The 21,538-nt window shown below is 45.1% G+C and overlaps 1 protein-coding gene across 3 annotated transcripts; it reads left to right on the top strand.

Annotated features, from left to right (window-relative positions):
• On the top strand, positions 1-19,758 carry LOC106896215 (SLAIN motif-containing protein-like). 3 transcript variants are annotated; one of them, XM_014956009.1, is made up of 8 exons: positions 1-713; positions 7,693-7,829; positions 10,025-10,174; positions 14,173-14,313; positions 15,103-15,420; positions 15,901-16,038; positions 16,167-16,485; positions 18,066-19,758. In XM_014956009.1, the coding sequence occupies exons 1-8, from the start codon at positions 16-18 to the stop codon at positions 18,121-18,123; spliced, it is 1,959 nt and encodes a 652-aa protein (XP_014811495.1). In that variant the 5' UTR covers positions 1-15; the 3' UTR covers positions 18,124-19,758. The 3 variants fall into 3 exon arrangements, with proteins under 3 accessions (XP_014811495.1, XP_014811496.1, XP_014811497.1); XM_014956010.1 differs by lacking the exon at positions 10,025-10,174 and having other exon boundaries at positions 18,066-19,757; XM_014956011.1 differs by lacking the exons at positions 10,025-10,174; positions 18,066-19,758 and having other exon boundaries at positions 16,167-16,489.
• The last annotated feature ends 1,780 nt before the right edge of the window (positions 19,759-21,538 follow it).

Here is a 21,538-nt window from a genome sequence, read left to right as displayed (position 1 = left end):
AAGTGTGCGTTCTGGATGATGGTAGTGCCTGGGAACGCCCCGGTCATCCAGCAGGATCATGCCCTGGAGCCTGACCTAGGACGAGACTCGCCGCAGAGCTCTGCCATGGGCCCGGAGCCCGAGCCGGCGGCCCAGGAGGTCGGGCCGGAGCTGGAGGAGGTGCGGAAGCTGCGGGAGCTGGTGAGGAGGCTGGAGATCCAGAACCAGCACTCGAGGATGAAGAGCAGCAGGAGCGTGCTGGGGACACACACGCAGAGCGAGCTCCGTGCTGCTGTGGATAACCACGGCTCCGGCCTTAACGGAATGGAAATTAATAACAGCATCAATGTCATAAGCGAGAAGCAGGAGTTGCAAATAATGGCAGATCTGCACAACCAGTTAAGCAAAATAAGAAAAGAGGAAGGAGAGAACAACTGCTTAAAAAAAGACAGAGATGCCCAAATGCAGTGTAGCTGCAACAGTGCCACCGAGGAGGTGTCTTCTGACACGTGTGAGGTGGAAACGGAGAGCGATGGTGGCGTTAGACCTTCTTCATGTACGGATACGGAGCTGATGGGAGGCTTGGTCATTGCAGGTATCGACTCCTCAGTGCCAATAAACGAACAAAATCCCAATGCCAAATGTGGAGATCTAGAAAATCTTTGGAATAGCGCCGATCTGGATGAAGTGAAAGTGTTGGAACTTGAAAATTGCAATGAAGAAGAAAATAGCTGGTATGTATGGCAAAAGTTTAGTAATATATGGAGCTTACGCTGCTGGGGTTGGGAGTTTCTGGGTTTAGTTGTGCAATAATTTTTAAGGGTATAAAGTGATTTCCATCCCGTGCTCTGATTTTTAGCAGCAAGAATGCAGTTCCCATTATTGGCTGCTCATATTTTTAAGACCATTATTCTAGAGCATTATTTTAAAAAAAAAATCAGTTTAACTACAAGGCTCCTCTTTCCCCTTTTCTTCCTGACACTGCTGTAGCAAGGACACAAAGCCTTCCTTTCCCTGTTAGGTTGCTTATGTATAATGCACACAGATGAATGAATGTTCTTAAGCTTTGTACAGAACTGCCAAATACTGTATTTAAATAAGAATTTTGTAAAACACAAACCGAGGCCTCAGACCATCTGGAATTCGGGGCTTTTGCTTGTATCTAAGAAGACAAATCACTTCCATTCCCTGAGAACTGTTCCGTTGCAGTTTAACCTGTTTCTTTTGTTTGGAGACATGAACTGAAACAGATCAATGATGTAATCCTTAACTGACCTTTCTTTGTAGCACTTTCCACCCGCAGCCTTGTTCAGAACTCCTTTTATAAATCAGCAGATTAATTTCCCTTGCCCTTCCAAAGCTGGGTAAAGTTCGGGGCTGATTCCAGCTCCTGCAGTAGCTGGGACTTGAGGTTTTACCTGGAGCTGTTAATTTTAAGAGTTTGTAGGATAGCCTTGGGGATCTGCACATTGTGGTTCAAAGGAGCGTAGCTGGAGATGAATCCAGCAGCAAAGACAGCATTGCAGAAGGGTTGCTGAACACAAAACAAGTCTTGCTCTCTAAAAATTCATTAGCCATTGTAAGTGAAGGTGAAATTTGTTTATTAATGGAATGGGGCTCAATAACATAATGCCATCAGCTCACATTGAAATTTAAGCTTATATTAAAAATAGGGAAAAACATTTTTGAGATGACAAATGAGGGAAGACTGATTTTCAGCATTAGTCAGTTTTGGAAAAAGAATGTATAAAGTTAGATGTGTTCTTCAAAATTTACTTTCTTCTTACACGTTGTTTTCCTGGGCATTCAGGAAGGTCACTCCCCCACCTCCCCTGCTGCAGGTGGTACAAGTGACTTCTCATTTGGTTTTAACTTCTACAGCCAGTTGTGATTTTTTTGTTTGTTTGTTTTGTTTGCAAGCTTCCTTTTAAAGCCCAAATACTGTCTCTGACTTGATCACAGCAGCTCTTTAGGGTACCTAAGCAGCATTTTGTGCAGATTTATTAAAAATAAATAAGTAAAAATAGTTAACAAGTTGAGTTTGGAAGACGGGCTTTATTTTTATGATTTCCATGTTAATGAAAACAGCCAGTTTTATACTCGTGTGACATGAGAGGTCCTTCAGACTGTATTGACTTGGTAAAGAAACCAGACGGAGTCTGAGATTTACTCGGGCAGGGAATAATGTCCAGTGCAATCGGGAGAGATTCTGCACCCAGGGGCTCAGATTATTAACCTTGCCTTGAGTTGGTGGCCAATTCAGGTCATTGATATTTATCAGGGACCCTTCTCGCCAGACCTTGTAGGATCTTCATGGTTTTGATAGCTCTATTTTCTTATCAGATTTGGTTAATATGGGCTGATAAGATTAAAAAAAGGTGCCCCAAGGAGCTCAGATCCAGGTGGTTATTGCAGAGCTCTTGTGCAAGTTCTGTTCCCATAAATTACCTTTGATCATGTTGCGTTGCTTCCTTTTGTTTTGTTTCACTCTTGTCAAACAAAACTGGTAAAACAAGAAGCTGTTTTTGTGAAGTTCTTGTTCCGGAGCTCCTCAGTCAGACAGAGTGGGAAAGGAGTGATGTACATACAGTCCCGGGTGCCTGGCTGTGCTCATTCCCAGATATCCTAAATTCTCCTCATAAGCACGTGTCCCCCATACTGTCCGTGCAGATATTCGTGCGTTCCTATCAGCAATAACCAGAAAACAGCGGTCATGGGCTTTAAAAACAAAACAAACCCCTTAATGTTATATGGATTTAGGATCAACTTTAAGAAGGTGGCCTTGCTGATGAGGGGGAAGTTTGAACTACTGTGGTGGAAGGTGCATAAATACCTCAAGAGGTGTATTATCAAAGCAAATAGCTTACTGTATTGTTACGTTTGCAGTCCTTTTAAAAATATTATATATTTTAGGAAAAAACCCTGTAGCTAACAATGGAACATGTGTATCCTGTACTTTGATACTCACGATTTTTGGCAATTTCCAGGAAACTCCCAGTGACTTTGTTTTTTCCTTTTACTGGTGAATTGATGAATTTTAACAGCGCAACCTGAAAACGGAGGTTGTGATGCCTGAACTCCTGTGAAACGTGAGGTGAGGTGTCCCCTGCAGCAGCTGTGACTCTGTCCCTCCTTGGTGTCCATCCGTGGACATGCTTTCTTCAGTCACTTTCTCAAATAGCTACCCAAAATTGTGAATGTCCCGGAGACCCAATGGAGTGAGAGGTAACTTTGGTGCTGTTGAGCTCAGCCTGGTGCTTCACTTAGACTTGTTACTGGTCCCCAGTTCCCTCCAGCACAGTGCAGAGGCTGTTGTCCCTGCAGAAGGGAACCAACAAGAGCATGGCCTGGTTTGTCTGCCCCAGGGTTCCTCCTTCCTCGGTGCTCCCCGGACAGAAGAATGACGTTGTGGTTTTCAGTGCCTTTAGTTTATTGTTCTTCCTGCAGTGATTTGTGCTCAGCCTCTTGTTAGCGCGTTCTCTTGCTACTTGTTTGGTGTTTTGCCAATTGTCAGTTATTTTTCCTGGTAAGACTCTGGAGAGAGAATTTTGACTTGGAATTATGAAGTGATTCAGATTCCAGCCCCCTCTGAACTATAAAACATTCTTATTAATATGTCATTGGGTGAAACAGAGAGATAAAGAAATAGCAGAAGTGAAAAGCCTTAAACTTTATCAGTAATAAATCTGAAAAAATCAACTCTCTGAAGTCTGATATCCAAAGGAGAGGAAAATGAACGCGTTACCTGTTTGAAATACATGCTTTATAGAAGAATTTAGCTGCTGCCTTAGCATTTTATGGAGGCATATCTTATAAACCTAAATTGTTCTAAACATATTTAGCTGCCTCAGGTCTCTTTCTCCCTGTGCTGATGTAGGCAACTCAGATATCTGTGGCTGGTGCTGAGTGCTCTGGGAGACCCAGCACGTGTCGTTAAAGCTGAGCTTCATTTCACTTTCACTTTAATTTACTAATGGGCAAGTTCTAGAGCTTCCTGCAGCCTGAATTCTGCTCTTGTGATCTATAGATTTACTAGTGCAAATATTCTATGTGATTAGGATCTTAAATTCTCAGGCAGTGCTGGCTTACACTCTGAGAACTTACCTGATGTGTTAGTTAATTGTTGAAGATGCTTTTTGTATTTTCCCAGCAGAGTGTGCAAGTTGAGGAAGTTGTCGGAGTATTTTCTAGATTCTTGGCTTTTTTTTTTATTGAAAGCAGTGTTTTTGAAATCAAACAATAGTGGTTGTTAATGCCCATAAATCCTCCTGTCACATTGACCCCAAAAGAAAAATAGTATTTCCAGAAGATGCTCTGCTTCTAGTGCGGTGGAATGTGTCAGAATAAAGTGCAAAGAACCCCCCAGATTTCTTTTTGAGTGCCTCCATTCTTAATGGCAGAAAAATCTCATCTTGTGGTTGTTGCACAACTAAAACTGCTTGGCTCTTAACAGAGGTGCATTTCGTAAAATACTTTATAGGGGAGAGTGAAAGACGGAGACTTGTAAGTGGGAACTGAAGAGGCTTTATCTAAGGGTTTCCTCACAGAAGCTGAAGAAAATCTCATTCATATTTAATAAGTTATGCAGCAAAACCCCAAGACATCACATTGAGAATATATACCCAAATGTTGACTTTCTGAATTTTGCATTAGGCCCTTGTAACTATCTAAATAACTTCTTCATTTCCATTTGTGATCTGACAAAAGGAAACATTCAAAGCCGGGCCTTTTGCTGTCTGAAGAGCGCGGGTGTCCCCCCCCGGCTGCTGTGCTGTGGGAGCAGGATGGAAGGTACCACACTCTCCCTGGCTGGGGCTCCTTAGACCCAACAGCCTTTGGCCAACTCATGAACCAGCAGCCCAGCACACACTCAGTGCTGTGCCCAGCTTCATTTTTTCCAGTGCTGATTGGATTAAATTAACCTGACAAATCAAACAGCCGCTGAGGATGAAACTACCAGAAATAAAACTCTGTGTATTTTTTTAAACAGAGTGAGTTTGGCTGCTCGGGAAGACCTCTTCTGGAGAAAGCCTCTTGCAGCCTGGCCTCGGTTGCCACGGTGGCTAATGGAGGGTGACATTGGCTGGGGGGGTGGCTCTGGTAAAAAGGGACTTTTGGTTCTTAATATTGTGTCCAGAAAAATATTCACTTCTGTTTGCGGGGCTGGTGCTTTTACTTTATCAGCTGATGGTGTGCAGTGCTCCTGGAGAACGAGCTACGCCAGCGTATTTTGGGAAGTTTGCTGGATAAATATATTGACCCTGTCCCCAGAGCTACCTAAAAAGGAAAATAGTAAACCTGATGCTGGGAAATCAGACCAGAATTCTCTACTTCGTAAGTTGCCTGACAGTGCTCTGAAAAATTGGGTTGTGCTTACTTAATTGAGTTTAGTGAAATTATAAGTGAGACCTTCTCTTGCCAAGAGACTTGTCAGCTGAAAAATGAGGGTCCTCTGGCAGAGTGGAGAGGATGGGGACAGCCTGGGCACAGGCAGCTCTGCCCATGTGGGAACAGCTCTAGCAATCACACAAGTGTTCTCATTTTCGGCTGATAATTCTGGGTAGAAACACGATTAGAAGCGTGGAAGGAGCTGGGCAGAACAACTCCTTCCTGAAGTGGAGCAGGAGTTTCTCCTTTAACCTAAAATATGTGAAGAACAGCGTGACCTGCCCTGAGGAGGCTGTTGGCCTCTTTTTTGTTTGAGGGTTTTTTTGCTGCTTTTTGGGTCTGAACTGTAAAATAAATCCAGAGAGAGAGCACTTTGCTTTCTCTGTTTTATTGGATCTGAGTGGATGTAATGCTCATTTATCCGTGCAGAGATGCAGCAAGATGTGCTTGTGGGGTCTTTCAGAAAAGATAACATTGCACTTTCAGGAGTGTTTGTGTTTATGTTTCTCAGTGTTTATTTTCTCAATAGCATATTAGCTTTTGGGATTTGTGGTTTTTTTTATTTGCATGTGTTTTTTGTGTAAAGCTTTGTATGAAAAAGCTTCTGTCTGAGACATGACTAAAAAGACTGAATCTTGACTCCCTGAAAACGATGGGTCTGGCTGGGGGCAGGAGTATTATTAAGATCTATGAAGTCATGAGAGGCATGTCAAGAGGCAGAAGAGAATAATAATTACCTTTTGCCTGTGTCCCAGCCCCAAGAACCAGGCAGTATCAACAGTAAATAGGAGGTAAGAGCTTCGTCACACGTGGGTGGAGGTGGTTCTTCACCTGGTGCCTTGTAGGTCTCTGCTTATTCTTACCTGGATACAGATCAGAGACAGGGTAATAGGTCTGATTCCGTTGTATTTTAAATATCCCAGCTGTTCATATCTTTTATTTTAGCCAATTCTTGCTTTCCTGGATGGACACCCGACATGAGTCCCATAGTATGTTTCTGTATCTCCTAAACATGAGAGGTTATCAGAAATTAACAGGTTGATTACTAAAATATCTGATGATATATATTAGCTCTGTTGGGGAAAGGAGTATTTTGTGAAGGGAATGTGAGGTGTCTGAGGATGGGGAACTGGAGCAGAAAGGCTTGGTGTGTCTCACTGCAGGTGTGTCAGAAGTTATTGCTAGAAGAGAGATTAGGAGGCAACTGAAGCATGTCCAGACATCCCTTGGAAATATAAAACCATCCCCATCGTTGCTTTATGCTCAAATACTGGATTTTGCACTGAAAGAGGGGAGGTGCAGATGAGATGTGGGGAAGAACTTGTTTGGTGTGAGGGTGGTGAGAGCCTGGCCCAGGTTGCCCAGAGAAGCTGTGGCTGCCCCATCCCTGGAGGGGTTCAAGGGCAGGTTGGAGGGGGCTTGGAGCAACCTGGTCTGGTGGGAGGTGTCCCTGCCCAGGGCAGGGGGTGGCACTGGGGGGGCTTTAAGGTCCCTTCCCACCCAAACCAGTCTGTGATTCTGTTGTCTCTGTGGGCAGATTCCATTAATGACCACGCTTCTTGTTTCTGTTCCTGGGAACAATTGACTGAGGTCCCGGTGGCCTCTGCCTGAGGGTCTTCTTCCCCAGCTGACAAGCAAGAATTAAAAACTGTTGGACTTTTGTATCTACACAACACTGACTTTTCCCTTACAAAAGTTTTAAGTGTGTTGATATTTATATGTTAAAAAATATATGGTACCTTTTTGTCTGTTGGGATTTTTTGACTTAAAAACGTGAATGTGAGATACGTAAGTAAAATTCCTGAGTTGCTTTTCAATCCAGCTGTTATACGTACCTGTGAGCCTTTCCTGAGAGATGCTACTTTACACAGGATCAGTTGTAAATACTCCAAGACTATAAGGTGATTAAGTCTGTCTGTAGGTAAGGCTAATCCCGTATGTATATACAAAACAATGCTAGGTGTATTGGAACTGTGAAAAATTTAAGCTTTGGGAGAACTTACCTGACATTACATTAAAAAGAAAACTTCAATTTTTTTCCCCTGTTTTTAATTTGAATAGCTTTTCTTTTGCTTACTGTTAGGGACACTTTAGTGGGAGAACTTACCTAACATTACATTAAAAAGAAAACTTTTTCCCCTGTTTTTAATTTGAATAGCTTTTCTATTGCTTACTGTTAGGGACACTTTAGTGAATCACAGAATCTTCTAGGTTGGAAGGGACCTTAAAGATCATCTTGTCCAACCGTCAACCTAACTGCTCCTTCTATGTCTGTGTGCTGAGTTAATGAGCATTTTTTACTGTCTCCTTTCAATCCCTGCAAAGGCTCTATGTGTCCCCAAGAAAATCTTCTGCTGATCAGAAAACAGACTCACCCCTGAAATGGTGCCGCGAGGTGCTGGGTAACCCCAGTCCCGAGACAGAGGCCGCCTGCCGGACCCTCCTGAACAGACTCGATCAAGGTAATTAAACTCTAAGTGCCTGTCATTTCCCCCTGGGTGCTTTAGTTATTGAGAGGTGTAAGGCGAAGGGGAGGGAGGTTTGGGGTTGCTGTTGGGGGGGGCATCTGCAGAGAGAGCGCTTCAGGTGTGCCCTTGGTGCCTCCTTGCCCAGCCGTGGTTGGCATTGCATAAGAACCTCCCTGCTTTTGGTTTATGCTACAATATATTTTAGTGTTTTCAGCCTCTTCATTATTTTTTTGCTTTAAATATTTGAACATCTTTAATGTAAAAATATGTAGAGGAAAAAATGTGCTTCTGGGGAGCAGGGGAGAGAATCACGTGAAACTATCATTGCAGCCTCTTTCTATATAGGAAGGTCTGGTGTTGCAGAGTGGTTCTAATGGTGGTTATTCAGACCCGATCTTACCATCAGCATTAGTACCTGGGTAAAATAGTTGTCTGATGCTCAGAGCTTACAGTAATGAACCATTAAAATCTGTCATTTGAAGAAACGTTGTCACTCGGAAACCTAGTTTTTCTTCCAGTTTTATCATCCCCTAAAAAAGTGCTTCATGGTGGCTTTCAGCCGTGTTGTTTAACCACGGGGGGGGCATCTCTTACTCACCCTGCCCCAAAGGAAAACTCTACAGAGGCTTCTGTTCAGTACCCAGGTACCACCAGCATCGGCAGCATTCTGGGGTCATAGCTTTGTGGGGTCTATTTTCCTATCTCAGGCTCAGTCCCCTGTTAGCCTTGGACTGATAAAACAGCTGATAGAATAGATGCTTTATTTACTTCATTCCAAAACGAGAAGGTTATTCTGTCTCAGAGTATCTGTAGTACCCCCTGATGCCTGTCCTACCTTTGTCTTTTCAAACGCACTCCAGGTTTGTATGGAAAATGTGTGAGTCCTGGCCTGAATTGCTGATAGCCAAGGCACTGAGGAGTTTGAAGAGAATAAATAACCCTTTTCTGTATTGTACAGCTTTCCAGATCATCCAGCTTCCCTAGGCAGGCAGCTGGGATTCTCCCTGCAGCTGGAGGGATGACTGGTTTCATTATTTTCTTGTGGCAGCTCAGCACTGCAGAGCGTTGCAGAGCAGCACGTGCTGCAAACTCATCTGTCTGCAGTGTTGGAAAAAGGGAAGTTCCTGAGGGAATTAGTGTTTTGGAAGTTCAGGGATGTGCTTAACTGCTGAGAACACAAGCCCTGGTTTGGTACAGAAGTTGTTGGCCACCCGGGGTTTGAATCAGCTCTTTGTCTTCTCTGGGAACGCAGTAATTGTGACTGGAGCTTGACCAGTGATCTGACCTCTGAGAGGCCACTGGTTTGGGTTGGTTTGGGCTTTTTTTTTTTTTTTTAAGTTTACATACTAACAGTGTTTTGGCACCGCTTGTAATCAGGCTTATTTTGCGTTTAGCCTTGAAATTCCTGATTTGAGATAACTGAATGTTGTTTGAGAACAAACTTCATCTATTTCTATAAACCCTCTGTGCCTGAAAATCTGAATGAAGGTTCATTTGATTAACTCTCTGTTTTCTGAAATGTGTCAGGCTTTACTCGTACTCTATCACTCCTTTGTAACTAAAGAACACTTATGTAGTGAATCTTCATTATTTTCTTAGTGTTGTAGCTGCATATTTCCAGCTTCAGTGAGCGTTGATGCACTAAGTTTTGCTACCTGGCTTCTTTTTGATTGTTTCACTAACTCCTATGTGAGTCTGTGTTGAATAAATATTTCAGAATGGTTGGTTTTTGTATTAATTTGCTCTCTTTTAAATCTAAAGGCAGAGCTTTTGTGATTTAATGCTGGTTTGATTCCATCGTTAAAAATTCAAAATAACACCTGTAAACATAAAGGTCAACAGAGTTCTTTAAAGTGAAGATGGGGTGTAGAAGTGACAGATATTTATGAAAGCAGTCATCTGAAACTTTCCGAAACACATGGCTTCTTTAAAGCCCAGTTTGTCAGCAGTTACTCTTGGAATTCTTCAGAAGTGACAAAAGAAATTAAAGGGGAGAGCAAGGGAGGGAACAGGCGCTGCTTGGCTTCCTGCAGCGTGTAACTGACACCCTCGGGATGTCTTATTGGAAATATACCTCTTACAATATTTTTAATCTTGTTTGACCTGATGCCTTTCTTTATCTTATGCTCTTTGTTTTTAAAAATAATTTGCTAACCTTGATGGCTTTTTTGTATTTTTTTCCCTTCTAGCCAGTAGATGGAAAAACCTGTATTGCAGTCCCTTGGCCTCACCGAGCGCCCATAATTTGAATACAGAGACAGGCTCCTGTAGCAATGCACTAAACTCTCCCGGGCATCTCAAATCGACTAACAAAGCACTACTAACCTGTGGCAGCTCAGGTATGGCGTGGCAGTAGAGCAGTGAAACCTCCAGCGTTTAAAATGCAAGGAGAATTAATTACTAATTGACACAGGGAAAAGTTGTCAAGAGACGCAAGTCCAGCCGTGGGGTTTTCTCCTTTTAATTTGCTCGTTTACTCACCCAGGTTTCATCTGTTACATGGGAGAAAACCTCCTTGCATTCTAAATGCCTTATAGTTATTTCATGTTTTCGTTTTTATAGCTTTCTCTCTCTATATTTATAAATTGTACTAATTTTAAGTGACTTAAAATAGAAACCAGCTGTTGGGGCAACGAAAATATTGCTCTTGAGTAACGTTACAGACTGTAGGTTTTCACTTTATAAAGTTACTTGGATTCAGTTTTCTGGCTTGAGAGTTTGTGAAGTCTCTTTAGAAAATACTGATTAATGTACAAAACAGAAAGAAGCCTTGTGCTTTAAGATAAAAGGTGTAGTCTCCAGAATGAGCCTTTAAATTGGCCAAGGGGGCAGCTAAACACGAAATAACAAAAACTTTCCATCAGACTTCATGTGTTTGGAGTAAGATTTCCTACATTGGAGGCAACTTCCACAAATGTCTTGTTCAGAGCCTGTGTTTGCAGGTTTGATAACGAAGCTTCTCCTAAAGGCCTTGGCCTCAAATCTGGTTTGGGCATTTAAATCTGCCCCTGCCCAAGGACTCCACATGGGCTCCCTCAGCACCTTCCATTCTCCTTGGTGCAGTTCGTGCTCACTTTCCCAACACAAATAAAGCCCCTTGGCTTCATTATTAAAGGAGTCTGCCTTGATCTGTTTGGGTTTTGTGGAAATTGCTATATCCTAATGCGCGTGTTTAAAAACATAAAGCATGTCTAACAGTTTCTGACTTGAAACTTGATGTTAAATGAACCCTTTATTTTTTTTTAAGAAAGAAAGTGTTGCCTGTGGATGTTTTCCCAGCTGCAGGTGTGCTTGTGAGATCTGCTGCTTTTCTGCTGTAAATAGAAATTAACGCTTATCTCTGTTTTGCAAACCAAAGGAGGTTTGTAGGACTGATTGGTTTTTGCAAGCTGAATTCTGCAGGAGGAAAATCTCAAAATCAATTTCTTGATTTTAGTATGAGGCTGGTGGGCAGTTCAGGTGGCTCCCCACCTTCTCACACAGGAGCAGTGACTGAGGTGTAAAACCAAAGTGTCTGGAGAAGCTCTGGACGCCTTGGTTCACTCTGAAATCTGCTGAGGCTGTCAAGGGGAGCGAATAAAAGGCCAGGTCTGTGTAGGATTAGGTGGGAGAGTTCACTCAGCTCTTGGTGGCTCTTCCTGTGTGACTCGTTTAAGTGCTAACGTGAGTTTAAAGTTCACTGTCAACTTGATTGACTTGAATCTAATGTTATTTCTAAGAAAAATGGAGCTTCACTGCAGTTCAAATGAAGAATGTGTAACAGTAACTTCCTTTAAAATCTAAACAAAACCCCTTTTACAGAATCCAGATGTGGAATATTTTGAAGTTTCTATCGTGAAAACCAAAACAAGCTCATCTTGCAGTGTTGAACCACAACAGTTTTTACTGAGGAAAGGATGTAAATGTTTTTCTTCCTCTCCTTGACTGTTTCTAAACAGACCTGCGATTTGAAATGCACCAACCAAACTGAACACGCACATTGAACTGGGAACTTTGCTTTTTAAAAAGCTGTATTCAAGATACAGCTGCATTAAAAATACAGCTTTTAGTGTTAGAGAAGGTGTTAGTTACAGCAGGAAACCTCTGCTTGTTCGTTATACTGCGTCCTGCAGGTGCAATCCCTACTCTCATGTTGGCTTTATTTATTTCAACTGCTTCCAACCTCTTTTCCTGACACCAGAAGGGATTTTTTACACAGCCCTGCAGCTCTGGAGCTGGAGTAGCTTGAGGTGGGGTGTGTATTTGTGTAACACACACAAACCCCTGGTACTACAGTCACACTTCTCTCACTGTGCTGTGTCAGCATCTTGGGACTGGTACCACTTTGTGCTTTCTCAGATGGGAATTTGAGGCTTATTGGTACAAATTATTTTGCTCAATGTCCACGTAAGAAGTTTGTTTTACGCCTGGACTTCAAACTTGTGTTTTCTGTGTCATCAGTCACTGCTCTTCAAAACTGGTTGAAGAAATAACATTGGGAACCTGCTGCTTTTTCCTGCCTGGTCGGAATTAACCCTTGTTGGAAAGGGTTGCTCAGCAATGGGTTGTTTGTTGTTTTTTTTTTTCCCCGAGAACAGGCAGAATGTTTATTTTTGATGTCATTGTTGAGAATTACTCCATAAGTGAACAGCCTTCAAGACTTCTTAGAATGCAGCAGGCAAAACTGTGTGAGCTCAAGTAGAAGTCAGTGGTGAACGACATCGCAGCGATGCTTTGGAGGACGACTTAAATTCTTGATTTGTTGGCCGGTGTGCTACAGCTACTTGTTGCTTTTTATTTCAGTGATGATCTGGGATCCCTGCTGGGCAGGATTTGTGTGTGTTAAGCCTGCTCTAGCTGCAAGTGGTGTTAAGTGCTCTCAGGCTCTTGTGTATCTACTGGCTTTGTCTGATCTTCTGTCAGACTGTGGCTTTTAATTTTCTTTTTTGGTGGGTCTAAATCTATATAGTACTAATTGCAATCCTTGGAATTACTTTAAGGTAATGATGTACTCTGTCCTGAAATAGCTTTGTGTTATACGGTCTTAAATGGTTAATTATGCTAGGAGGATGTGAAGGTATTTTGTAACAGGAGGCACAGATAAGCGTGTTTGCCGTGCAGAGGTTTCACGTTCACTAATCCTTCTGTGTTTCCAAAAATTTTTCAATCAATGGGGTTTTTGGTTTGGGTTTATTATTATTTTTTTGGTGGTGTGGTTTTTGGTTTTTTGTTTGTGCATTTTTTAACACAAAGCAGTATGGTAGTTACATGATATGAAAGGAGATGCCCAGCATTGTGTGCTGTCTCTCAAAGATGCTGCCCTCAGCCAAAGGGAAGGTTGAGGGAACGGTACCAAAATTCTCTGGTTGTTGCCTGCATCTGCCTCCCCCTGCAGATGGAGATCCCCTCTCTGCGAGGTGCTGCTCAGCCTCCTGCAGCAACACTCACCCCAGGTGCCAGGGAGAGGGAGCCCAAGGCAGTTGTGACACCACATTTCTTCGGGGGGCCACTAAAAGCCTCCCACATTTAAATGACAGGTACCAGTGTAGTCCCAGGGCCACACGGCCTGTTCCCTATTTCAGGAGCAAGTAGGAGTACTCGTGCCATGGGAAATACTGACTTGCTTTACTGAGAAAAAGTACTAACACGTAAAAGTTCACATTTAGTGATGATTATTATGATACTTTTATTTTTATTATTATTATTCAAAAGGAAGATTATTTGTTCCTAATGCCTGACATCATATGGGAAGACTTCCCTGGTGGAAAGATCCTTCCAGTTTGTTTTTTATGCCCTGCTGTATGATAATCTGGGAGAGAGAGTTTGGTTTATGATGAGAGGGGAAAAAAAAAAAGGTGGATAAAGCTCAGGAATGGGTAGGAGGTTTCTAGTGCAAATGCTACTTTGCATAAGCAGGTTGCGTGGCTGATTTTTGCAGTTCTTTACTCAGAAAGCCATTTGGACCCTTTTGTTCCTCTGGCTGCTCACCAGCACCCCAAGAGCACTTGGTGTAACTTTGCTTAATATCTAGGTCAATAGTTATCCCTATATCAAACTAGGCAGAAATAATACCGATCTTTAAAAGTATGTTTTTAAGCTCAAAATTACCAGGCATCCCTTTGCCACCTTCTGGACAGAAATCCACAGTTTTCTCCCCACACACAAATACCCTCTGCCTCCTGAAAACTCCGGGTTAAAATACTGAGCATCGTGTTCTCAAGTAATTTCTAACTCGATTATTTCTAGCAACCACATTTCCACTTCACAACTGATTTTATTACTGGAATAGATGCTGCTCGTTCTTGGGTTGTGCCTGGATGTCTGAGTGCTGTTTATGTTCCTCCTCTTCCCCCCCAAGGTTACCTGAGCATGCACTCTGCGCTGAGCTCCCAGTCGTCGGTGGACAGCGAGCTCAGCACCTCCGACGACTCCATCTCCATGGGCTATAAACTCCAGGACCTGACGGATGTCCAGGTGATGGCACGCCTTCAGGAAGAAAGTAGGTGGCACCCATCTCCTTTGTGTGATGGTTTTTGAATTGTAGAGGAATGTAGATGGGTTCCAACCATTCTTCTCTTCCCCTTTCCCCAGCAGGAAAATAATTTAATAGATCATTAGAAATGTTTGTGGTTTGCAGGGGCTTCCTTCAAAAATCTGCAGACCCAAGCAGTTGTGTAACATTCTCCAGGTTACACTTCTTAAAGCAGAGCATCATCTTGAAAGTACTATTCAAAACCCCGCTTTGTTAAATACGTAAGCCCCCCTTGATATTCAAAAATACCTTACAGCTCCTTGTGTATGGGACGTGAGGAGTAATTCAGGTCAATTGGAATATTAACTCTTTGCTCTAATTAAACAGTACTGATGTGGGTGACACTGTTCCAGTTAGAGTCATAGAATAGAATCATAGAATCATTGAGGTTGGAAGAGACCCTTGGGATCATCGAGTCCAACCATCTCCCCTACTCTACAAAGTCCTCCCCTACACCATGTCCCTCAGCACTGCATCTAAACGGCCCTTAAACACATCCAGGGATGGGGACTCCACCCCCTCCCTGGGCAGCCTGTTCCAACGCCCGACCACTCTTTCGGTGAAAAATTCCTTCCTAAAAGAGAGTTCAGAGATTCCATAAGCTGTGAGTGTCTTCAATAAAGAGAGTTATTAACTTCTTGTCCAAGTTGAAATGAATCGCTGATAAAATCATTGCTTCTGGATTTGTGTTGTAACTGGGTAAGGAATTTCTGTTTCCAAGTAGGATGACTGAGCCCTGTCCCCCCCTGTCCCCAGGCCTCCGTCAGGACTGTGCCTCCAGCTCTGCCTCGGTGTCCCGTCGCAGTTCCAGCGCCTCCCTTCACTCCCTGCGACGAGGGACCTACAGCGACCAGGAGTTCGACACCTACAGCCTGGAGGATGAGGATGACTATGACTGCTCCCTGTCGTACCGCAGCGCCCACAGATACTCCCCGTCCCCGCTCAGCTCCCCCCGGTGTCAGTCCCCTTCCTCCACCGCCGATTACGGCAGGTCCTCGGCGTCCCGCATCCGTCCCCCCCGGAGGTCGGTGCAGAGCCCCATGCAGGACAGGCTCAAGTATGGGAACAGTGAAGGTGAGCTCCTTGTGAGCTTTTGGTAGAAGTTGATGGAAAGAATTGTCATGGAATAGTCACAGACTGGTTTGGGTGGGAAGGGACCTCAAAGCCCCCCCAGTGCCACCCCCTGCCCTGGGCAGGGACACCTCCCACCACACCAGGTTGCTCCAAGCCCCCTCCAACCTGCCCTTGAACCCCTCCAGGGATGGGGCAGCCACAGCTTCTCTGGGCAACCTGGGCCAGGCTCTCACCACCCTCCCACCAAACAAGTCCTTCCCCACATCTCAGCTCCATCTCCCCTCTTTCAGTGTCAAACCCTTCCCCCTCCTCCTATTGCTACACGCCCTTCCAAAAACTGTTGTTATTTAATAGAAGCTAAGAATTAGTTACACCCTGTCTACTTTTAAACCCCTGTGTTTTTCAAGAGCTGGTCTGTCTCGTTACACATCTCCATTGCTACCAGAATCAGCAAATAAGAGAATCTGCTCTCCATTTCAGAGGAGCTGCGCCACAGCATGCCCAACCTGGCCAGGACCAGCCTCCGAGCTCTGGAGTCCGTACGGAGCAGTCGGAGCTTGGAGTCTGACCTGCAGGTGCCCAACAGTCGAATTCCACGCACTCAGCAACGCTCAGGAGGTCAGTGCCATGTCCCCTACACACACCACTGTAGGTGATTTCCTTGCCAAGGCCCTCAAAAGGCCCAGTATCCTGAAGTGTTCTTAAAATCCTGTTGCCAACTCTTTCCTTGGTTGTTCCATTTCTAGGTCTAGCTCCCAGTAAGCTCAGGTATCCCTCCAGTGCTGGCCAGTCTCCCTTAACTGTGCGACAGCCGCTGAAAGCAGGGTCGTGCACAAACTCTCTGTTAACGCCCAGGCAGCCTGTCAAAGCCTGCACCTACACAAACCCCGTGAGTGGAGTCCGAAAACCACCGGCGTCTTCCCTCGGCACCGGCTCTTCCAGCAGCAGTTGTGCTGCCAGGGGCAGTAACGTGGGCACTGGGGCAAAAAATCCACCCATGAAAGCACGTGCGTCTCTTGGAGGAATCTCAGTGCCCAAGAACAAGCCAACACCACCATCCAAGAGGTAGGTGTGGGGCAGATTTGAACGTCTGCCTTCATTTCACAGACTAGAAACACGTTTTTGTACAGTGAGATTCATCTCTGGTTTTAAAATATGAGATGAGCATAGAATTGGGTCAGAGCTACTGGTCAACTTTCAGGTTTTTCCCTGAAAGAAGGGGTAGTATTTAGTGGGAAGGTCCCTGGACGTTGAGTACTTTGCCCCCAGCCGAGGAGCAAAGGGTTGCAATTCCTGTAAAACCCACTAAAATTAAATTCTGTGGGTTTGTGTGAACTGGCAGGTTGGGAATCAGCAGCTTCTGGGAGAGATTCCCCCTTTTAACTGTGTCATCTGTGACCAAACCACTCAATAGTTCAGTATTCCATCTGTTTAAAAAAAAACAAGTGCTTTTTTAAAACAAAACTAATTATCCAGGGAAATGAAGAGGCGTAAGCTCAAACTTAGTTCTGTAGGAAAGGAACGTCAGGGCACACGTTCCTTGGGTGCCTGCATCTGTTCTCTGGAAGGGGAAAAACTCCTCCAAAGGACTAATAAACCCTCTTTACTATGAATACCATCTTCCCGGATGACCTGCTGTGGTGCTGCTGGAACTTTGCTCCTGGTAAAATAAGTTGGGTGGGTTTTTTTTCTTCCTTAGTCTTTAGTTAGGGCCCCAGGTGGGCGTTGTCCGGGGCATAAGGAGTTTATAAAGGGTTTGAAAAGTAGGACAAAGCAATAAGTACTTGTGGATTTTTAATGTCCTCTTGTAGCCTTCAATAAATTGAACTGTGTCTACTTTAAAAAAAATACTCAAAAAGTGAATATTTCAACTCTTAATTTTAGTAGTACTCTCCGTAGCACCTGCTGATTTTTCATGTGTTTAGTCCCATTTGCAGAGAGGATGATTGCTCTTGGACTTAGTCGTGGGGCAACTCCACAACAGTGTTAATAACTTAACATAGCTGGAGAAATATGTCCCTGTTTAGGTACCCAGTGACAGTCACTTAATTTCTCTAAACTGCCCAAAATTGCTGGTGTGTGGGGCACGTGAGCTGTGGAGGTGTGACTGCAGCAGCTGTCCCAAGGCAGGCAGATGTTGAGATTGTCCAAAGCCAGATGTTGCAAAAGCCCAGTGTGAACTAAAGCCTCAGACAAGGAAAGGAGGCTGAGGGGAGACCTTCGTGCTCCCTCCAACTCCCTGAAAGGAGGGGGTAGCCAGGGGGGGTCGGTCTCTGCTCCCAAGGAACAGGTGATGGGACAAGAGGAAACAGCCTCAGTTTGTGCCACGGGAGGTTGAGGATGGATGTTAGAAGAAATTTCTTCATGGAAGGGGCTGTGAAGCCTTGGCAGAGGCTGCCCAGGGCAGTGGTGGAGTCCCCATCCCTGGAGGTGTTCAAAAGCCGGGCAGACGTGGTGCTGAGGGACGTGGGTCAGGGGTGGGTTGTCAGTGTTGGGTTGATGGTTGGATTTGGTGATCTGAAAGGTCCCTTCCATCCAACATGACTCTATGATTCCTGTGTACATTGACAATTTACTGAGGACTTTGCTGCTTTTAGCTCTCAGTGATGTTTTTTGGGGGTTTTTTTTTCTGTCTTTCAACCCAGATTCCTTCAGTCAGCCCAGGCTGCTGAGGATGATTCCTGGAAGGATGGGTGTTACTGACCCCCCAACCGGCTGCCAAACCATCTGGAGCAGACCCCCAGCGGGCTGGGTGGTACTGGGACCTGGAGAGCCCCCCTGTGCTGCAGACGCTGCTGTACATAGCTCCTCTCCTGAATCCAAACTGCCCTCACCTTCCCCTCTCCTGCCACAGCCCCATCTCTCCACAGTGCAACAGCCACCTGCTTCACCGGGCTCCCTCTCCTCAAAACAGCACCGAAACCAGCCTTCGCCTCAAGACCGAAAATAGCCTTATTTCATACAGACCTCTGCTCGCAGCCCTTTGGAAGTTTTGGCACAAAAAAAGACTTTTTAGGTGACCTGCTCTTGAGGACGCTCACGGAAAAAGGCTGCTGTTGAGCTGTGTGTGCCCGAGGGCGGCTTCAGGGCGTCACACAGCAGGGGCTGGGGGAGCCTAGAAATAGTTCCATAGATGGTAGAAATGAGACTTTATAAATTCAACCTGACCTACTCTAATATTTGTCTGAAACTCAACTGTTTGGTTATGGTTTGGTTGGTTTGTTTTTTTTTTTCTAACTTCTGTATAGAATGTATTTCTGCTATTTTTATTGTTTGTTCTAGAAGAAGAAGCAGGTTTTTATAACTGTCGTCCACTTCAAGCCGTCGTGTCCGAGCGCGTGTCACGTTCACAGGTGAAGGAGCAGTGCACAACATTTGTGTGGGCTTGGGACCAGCCAGGGACAGGAGATGCTGCTGAAACACTGCTGTTCCTCAGCATCTTCATATTTCCCATGAGGAAGTTTACAAACACCAGTTAAAAGTCAACTTTTTAATAGTAACCCTCCCTGATCTGACTTGAAGTGTTTCCCCTGGATCTCTTTTCAGGTAACCCCAAACTGCCCTCATTTTTGTAGAAGTTTTCTACTGCCTCTTCAGCCACGAAGGATTCTGTCTTAGGGTCCTTCTCCTCAGCGAGTGCTGGATGCTACAAATACACTCCGAGTACAGGAACCATGCACTGATAGCAATGTTCTGCTGCCATCAATGTGATTTTGATAGTGTAGTTTAATAAAATGTTCTGGTGCTGAAATAGATCTGCTTTATTCGAACTGTGAGCCTGACTTGTGAGTGGTTTTTGTGCTGGGAATGAGGCTTTTCAGGACCTGCCCCTGCACAGGTCACCAGGGCTCTAGAGGACGTCCCTTAGGATAGAAGTATTGATATTTACCCTTTAGTCTCCTGGGGTTTCATAAGAATGAAAGGATAAGAATTAACTTAGTTCACATCTTTTCTAGGAGAACATCCATCTGCAAGTGGCCTGAGCAGAATGAAATGTGGAAAACGCCACTTGCCACTGGGAAGGATCTCTTTACAGCAGAGGTCACTCACTGCATCAAGTTTGCTTTAGAGAGGAGGAAAAAAGAGGACGAGGCAGGTGGGATCAAGGTGCTGTTTCAGAGGAGCTCGTGTGTATGGTCCTGGATCACCCCATCATTGCACAGAGGATGGTGCCAGCGCAGGACTATGTGAGTCTGACTCTTCTCAGCCCCCAGGGCAGGAGAAGCCACCCCACAACAGCAGCTGTGACACCAAGGCTGGGTTTGTCACCTCCAGCAGCTGTAAGGTATTAACTGAAAGGCAGCAGTCTAATGAATTTCAGTGTTTTACTATAAACTTCTTCAGGTACCACTGTGTACCATTATTTCCCATATTATAACCTCTTCTACTTTAGAGCAGCTTTGTGAATCTCAGAGCAGGTTCTACCTCGCTGAAAGCTTGTTAGGAGCAGTGAGAGGAGACCCCCTGAAACTCTGCTTTCTGTACAGGAATTTTATTTAAATCAAGTTAACTTTGTTTTTACACTAATGCCTCAGTGCATCCTTTAAAAGGAAAGGAAGTCATTTTCTTTTTAAAAAGTATTTGTACATAAGACAACAAATGATAGAAATGAACACGGTAACATCACCAACCCCTAAAACATGCACAGTTGGACGCGGAGCTGCGGGCAGCTGGAGGAGCGGGAGGAAGAGGAGGGACAAATCTGTCTCTGAGCTTTATATTCCATTACCTCAAATGGAAAGCAGTGACCACAGCACTGGTCAGACCCTGGAGACTCCGGATATTGAGGTCCCAGTGCCCTCAGTTAAGAAGACGAATCCAAAGGAACATGCAAGTTCAGAGGAGAACCCTTTATCTGGCCGTCAGGGGAACGATCACCGGGAAGAGGCGGAGGAGGAACTGTGGCACCAACAGAGTGCTGGACCCTTCCCATCCCTCCAGCCTCCTCCTGCCCTTGGGAGCCACCTCCCCGGGCCAAGAAGATGCCCCTTCCTTTGAAGCCTGTCTGATGCTTCTGGGAGATTTCAGTTGTCTCCGTTTCTCTTGGAAATGAGCCTAGAACTGAGCCAGACTCCCCTTCTCCCCTCACCCCCAGCCTGGCTGAGGACTCGGGTGTCTGGCTGGGACAGAAGCAGCCTCCACAGCTTCCCAGAGCAGGGAAAGCCACCCCTGTCCCCCAGAGCAGCAGTGCCCCTCACCTTACATTTGGTTATTAGCCTCAGGTTTGGCTTTGCTTTGTTGGTTTTTTTTTTCTCCTTTTTGGAGGAGCCCCTGTCACTGCCTCCTCAGGAAGAGCCCTTCTTCTCCAGCCCCCAGAGGAAGCAGCTCCTCCCTCAGCTCCAGCCGCCCATCCCTCCTCCGGCCCCGCTTTCAGCACACACCTTCAGCACAGCAGCACAAGCAGCAGCTCCCTGACACCTCATCAAGCCAGATCGACAGATTGGCCCCCAATTTCACCTTAAACATCAGTTACTCATTTTAGTCCACCCTCGAAAGAAGAACAGGAGAAATAACACGTGAGAAAGCAGATACGTTACCGCAACCTTCACTCTCTGCAACCACCTCCTTTACTGGATTCATTTAGCCACAAATTAAGGAAAAGGGATGAGGAAGAAGTGAGGATGAAGAGGCAGCTGTTCCAAAATGCTGGGGGTGACCCTACACCCTTCTCCTACCCCCTCAGAGACACCTCCAGGAGATTTGGTAGAGAAGCAGCACCCACCCCTTCCAGTGCACAAAGCCCCCACCCAAAAGCCCTTCTTCTCCTTACTCCCAGTGTCACACCCACAGCCCCTCCATGGGTTCAGGTGTGCTGAAAATGCTGGGGGTGACACTACACCCTTCTCCTACCCCCTCAGAGACACCTCCAGGAGATTTGGTAGAGAAGCAGCACCCACCCCTTCCAGTGCACAAAGCCCCCACCCAAAAGCCCTTCTTCTCCTTACTCCCAGTGTCACACCCACAGCCCCTCCGTGTCCAAACCCACGGAGCCACAAGGGGTTCAGATGTGCCAGGAGAGGCACCTGCAGCTCCACAATTTGTACAAAGTGGAAATTTGCACCCACCCGTCTTGTCCCTCCACCATTTGTCTGGCTCAGCCCCCCCTGAGCCCCCCTCA

This window comes from Calidris pugnax, unplaced genomic scaffold (genome assembly GCF_001431845.1).
Source record: "Calidris pugnax isolate Ruff unplaced genomic scaffold, ASM143184v1 scaffold281, whole genome shotgun sequence".
In the NCBI taxonomy this organism is placed as follows: Eukaryota; Metazoa; Chordata; class Aves; order Charadriiformes; family Scolopacidae; genus Calidris; species Calidris pugnax.
Note: the sequence above shows the minus strand (reverse complement) of the source record. Positions and strands in the feature narration are given on the sequence as shown.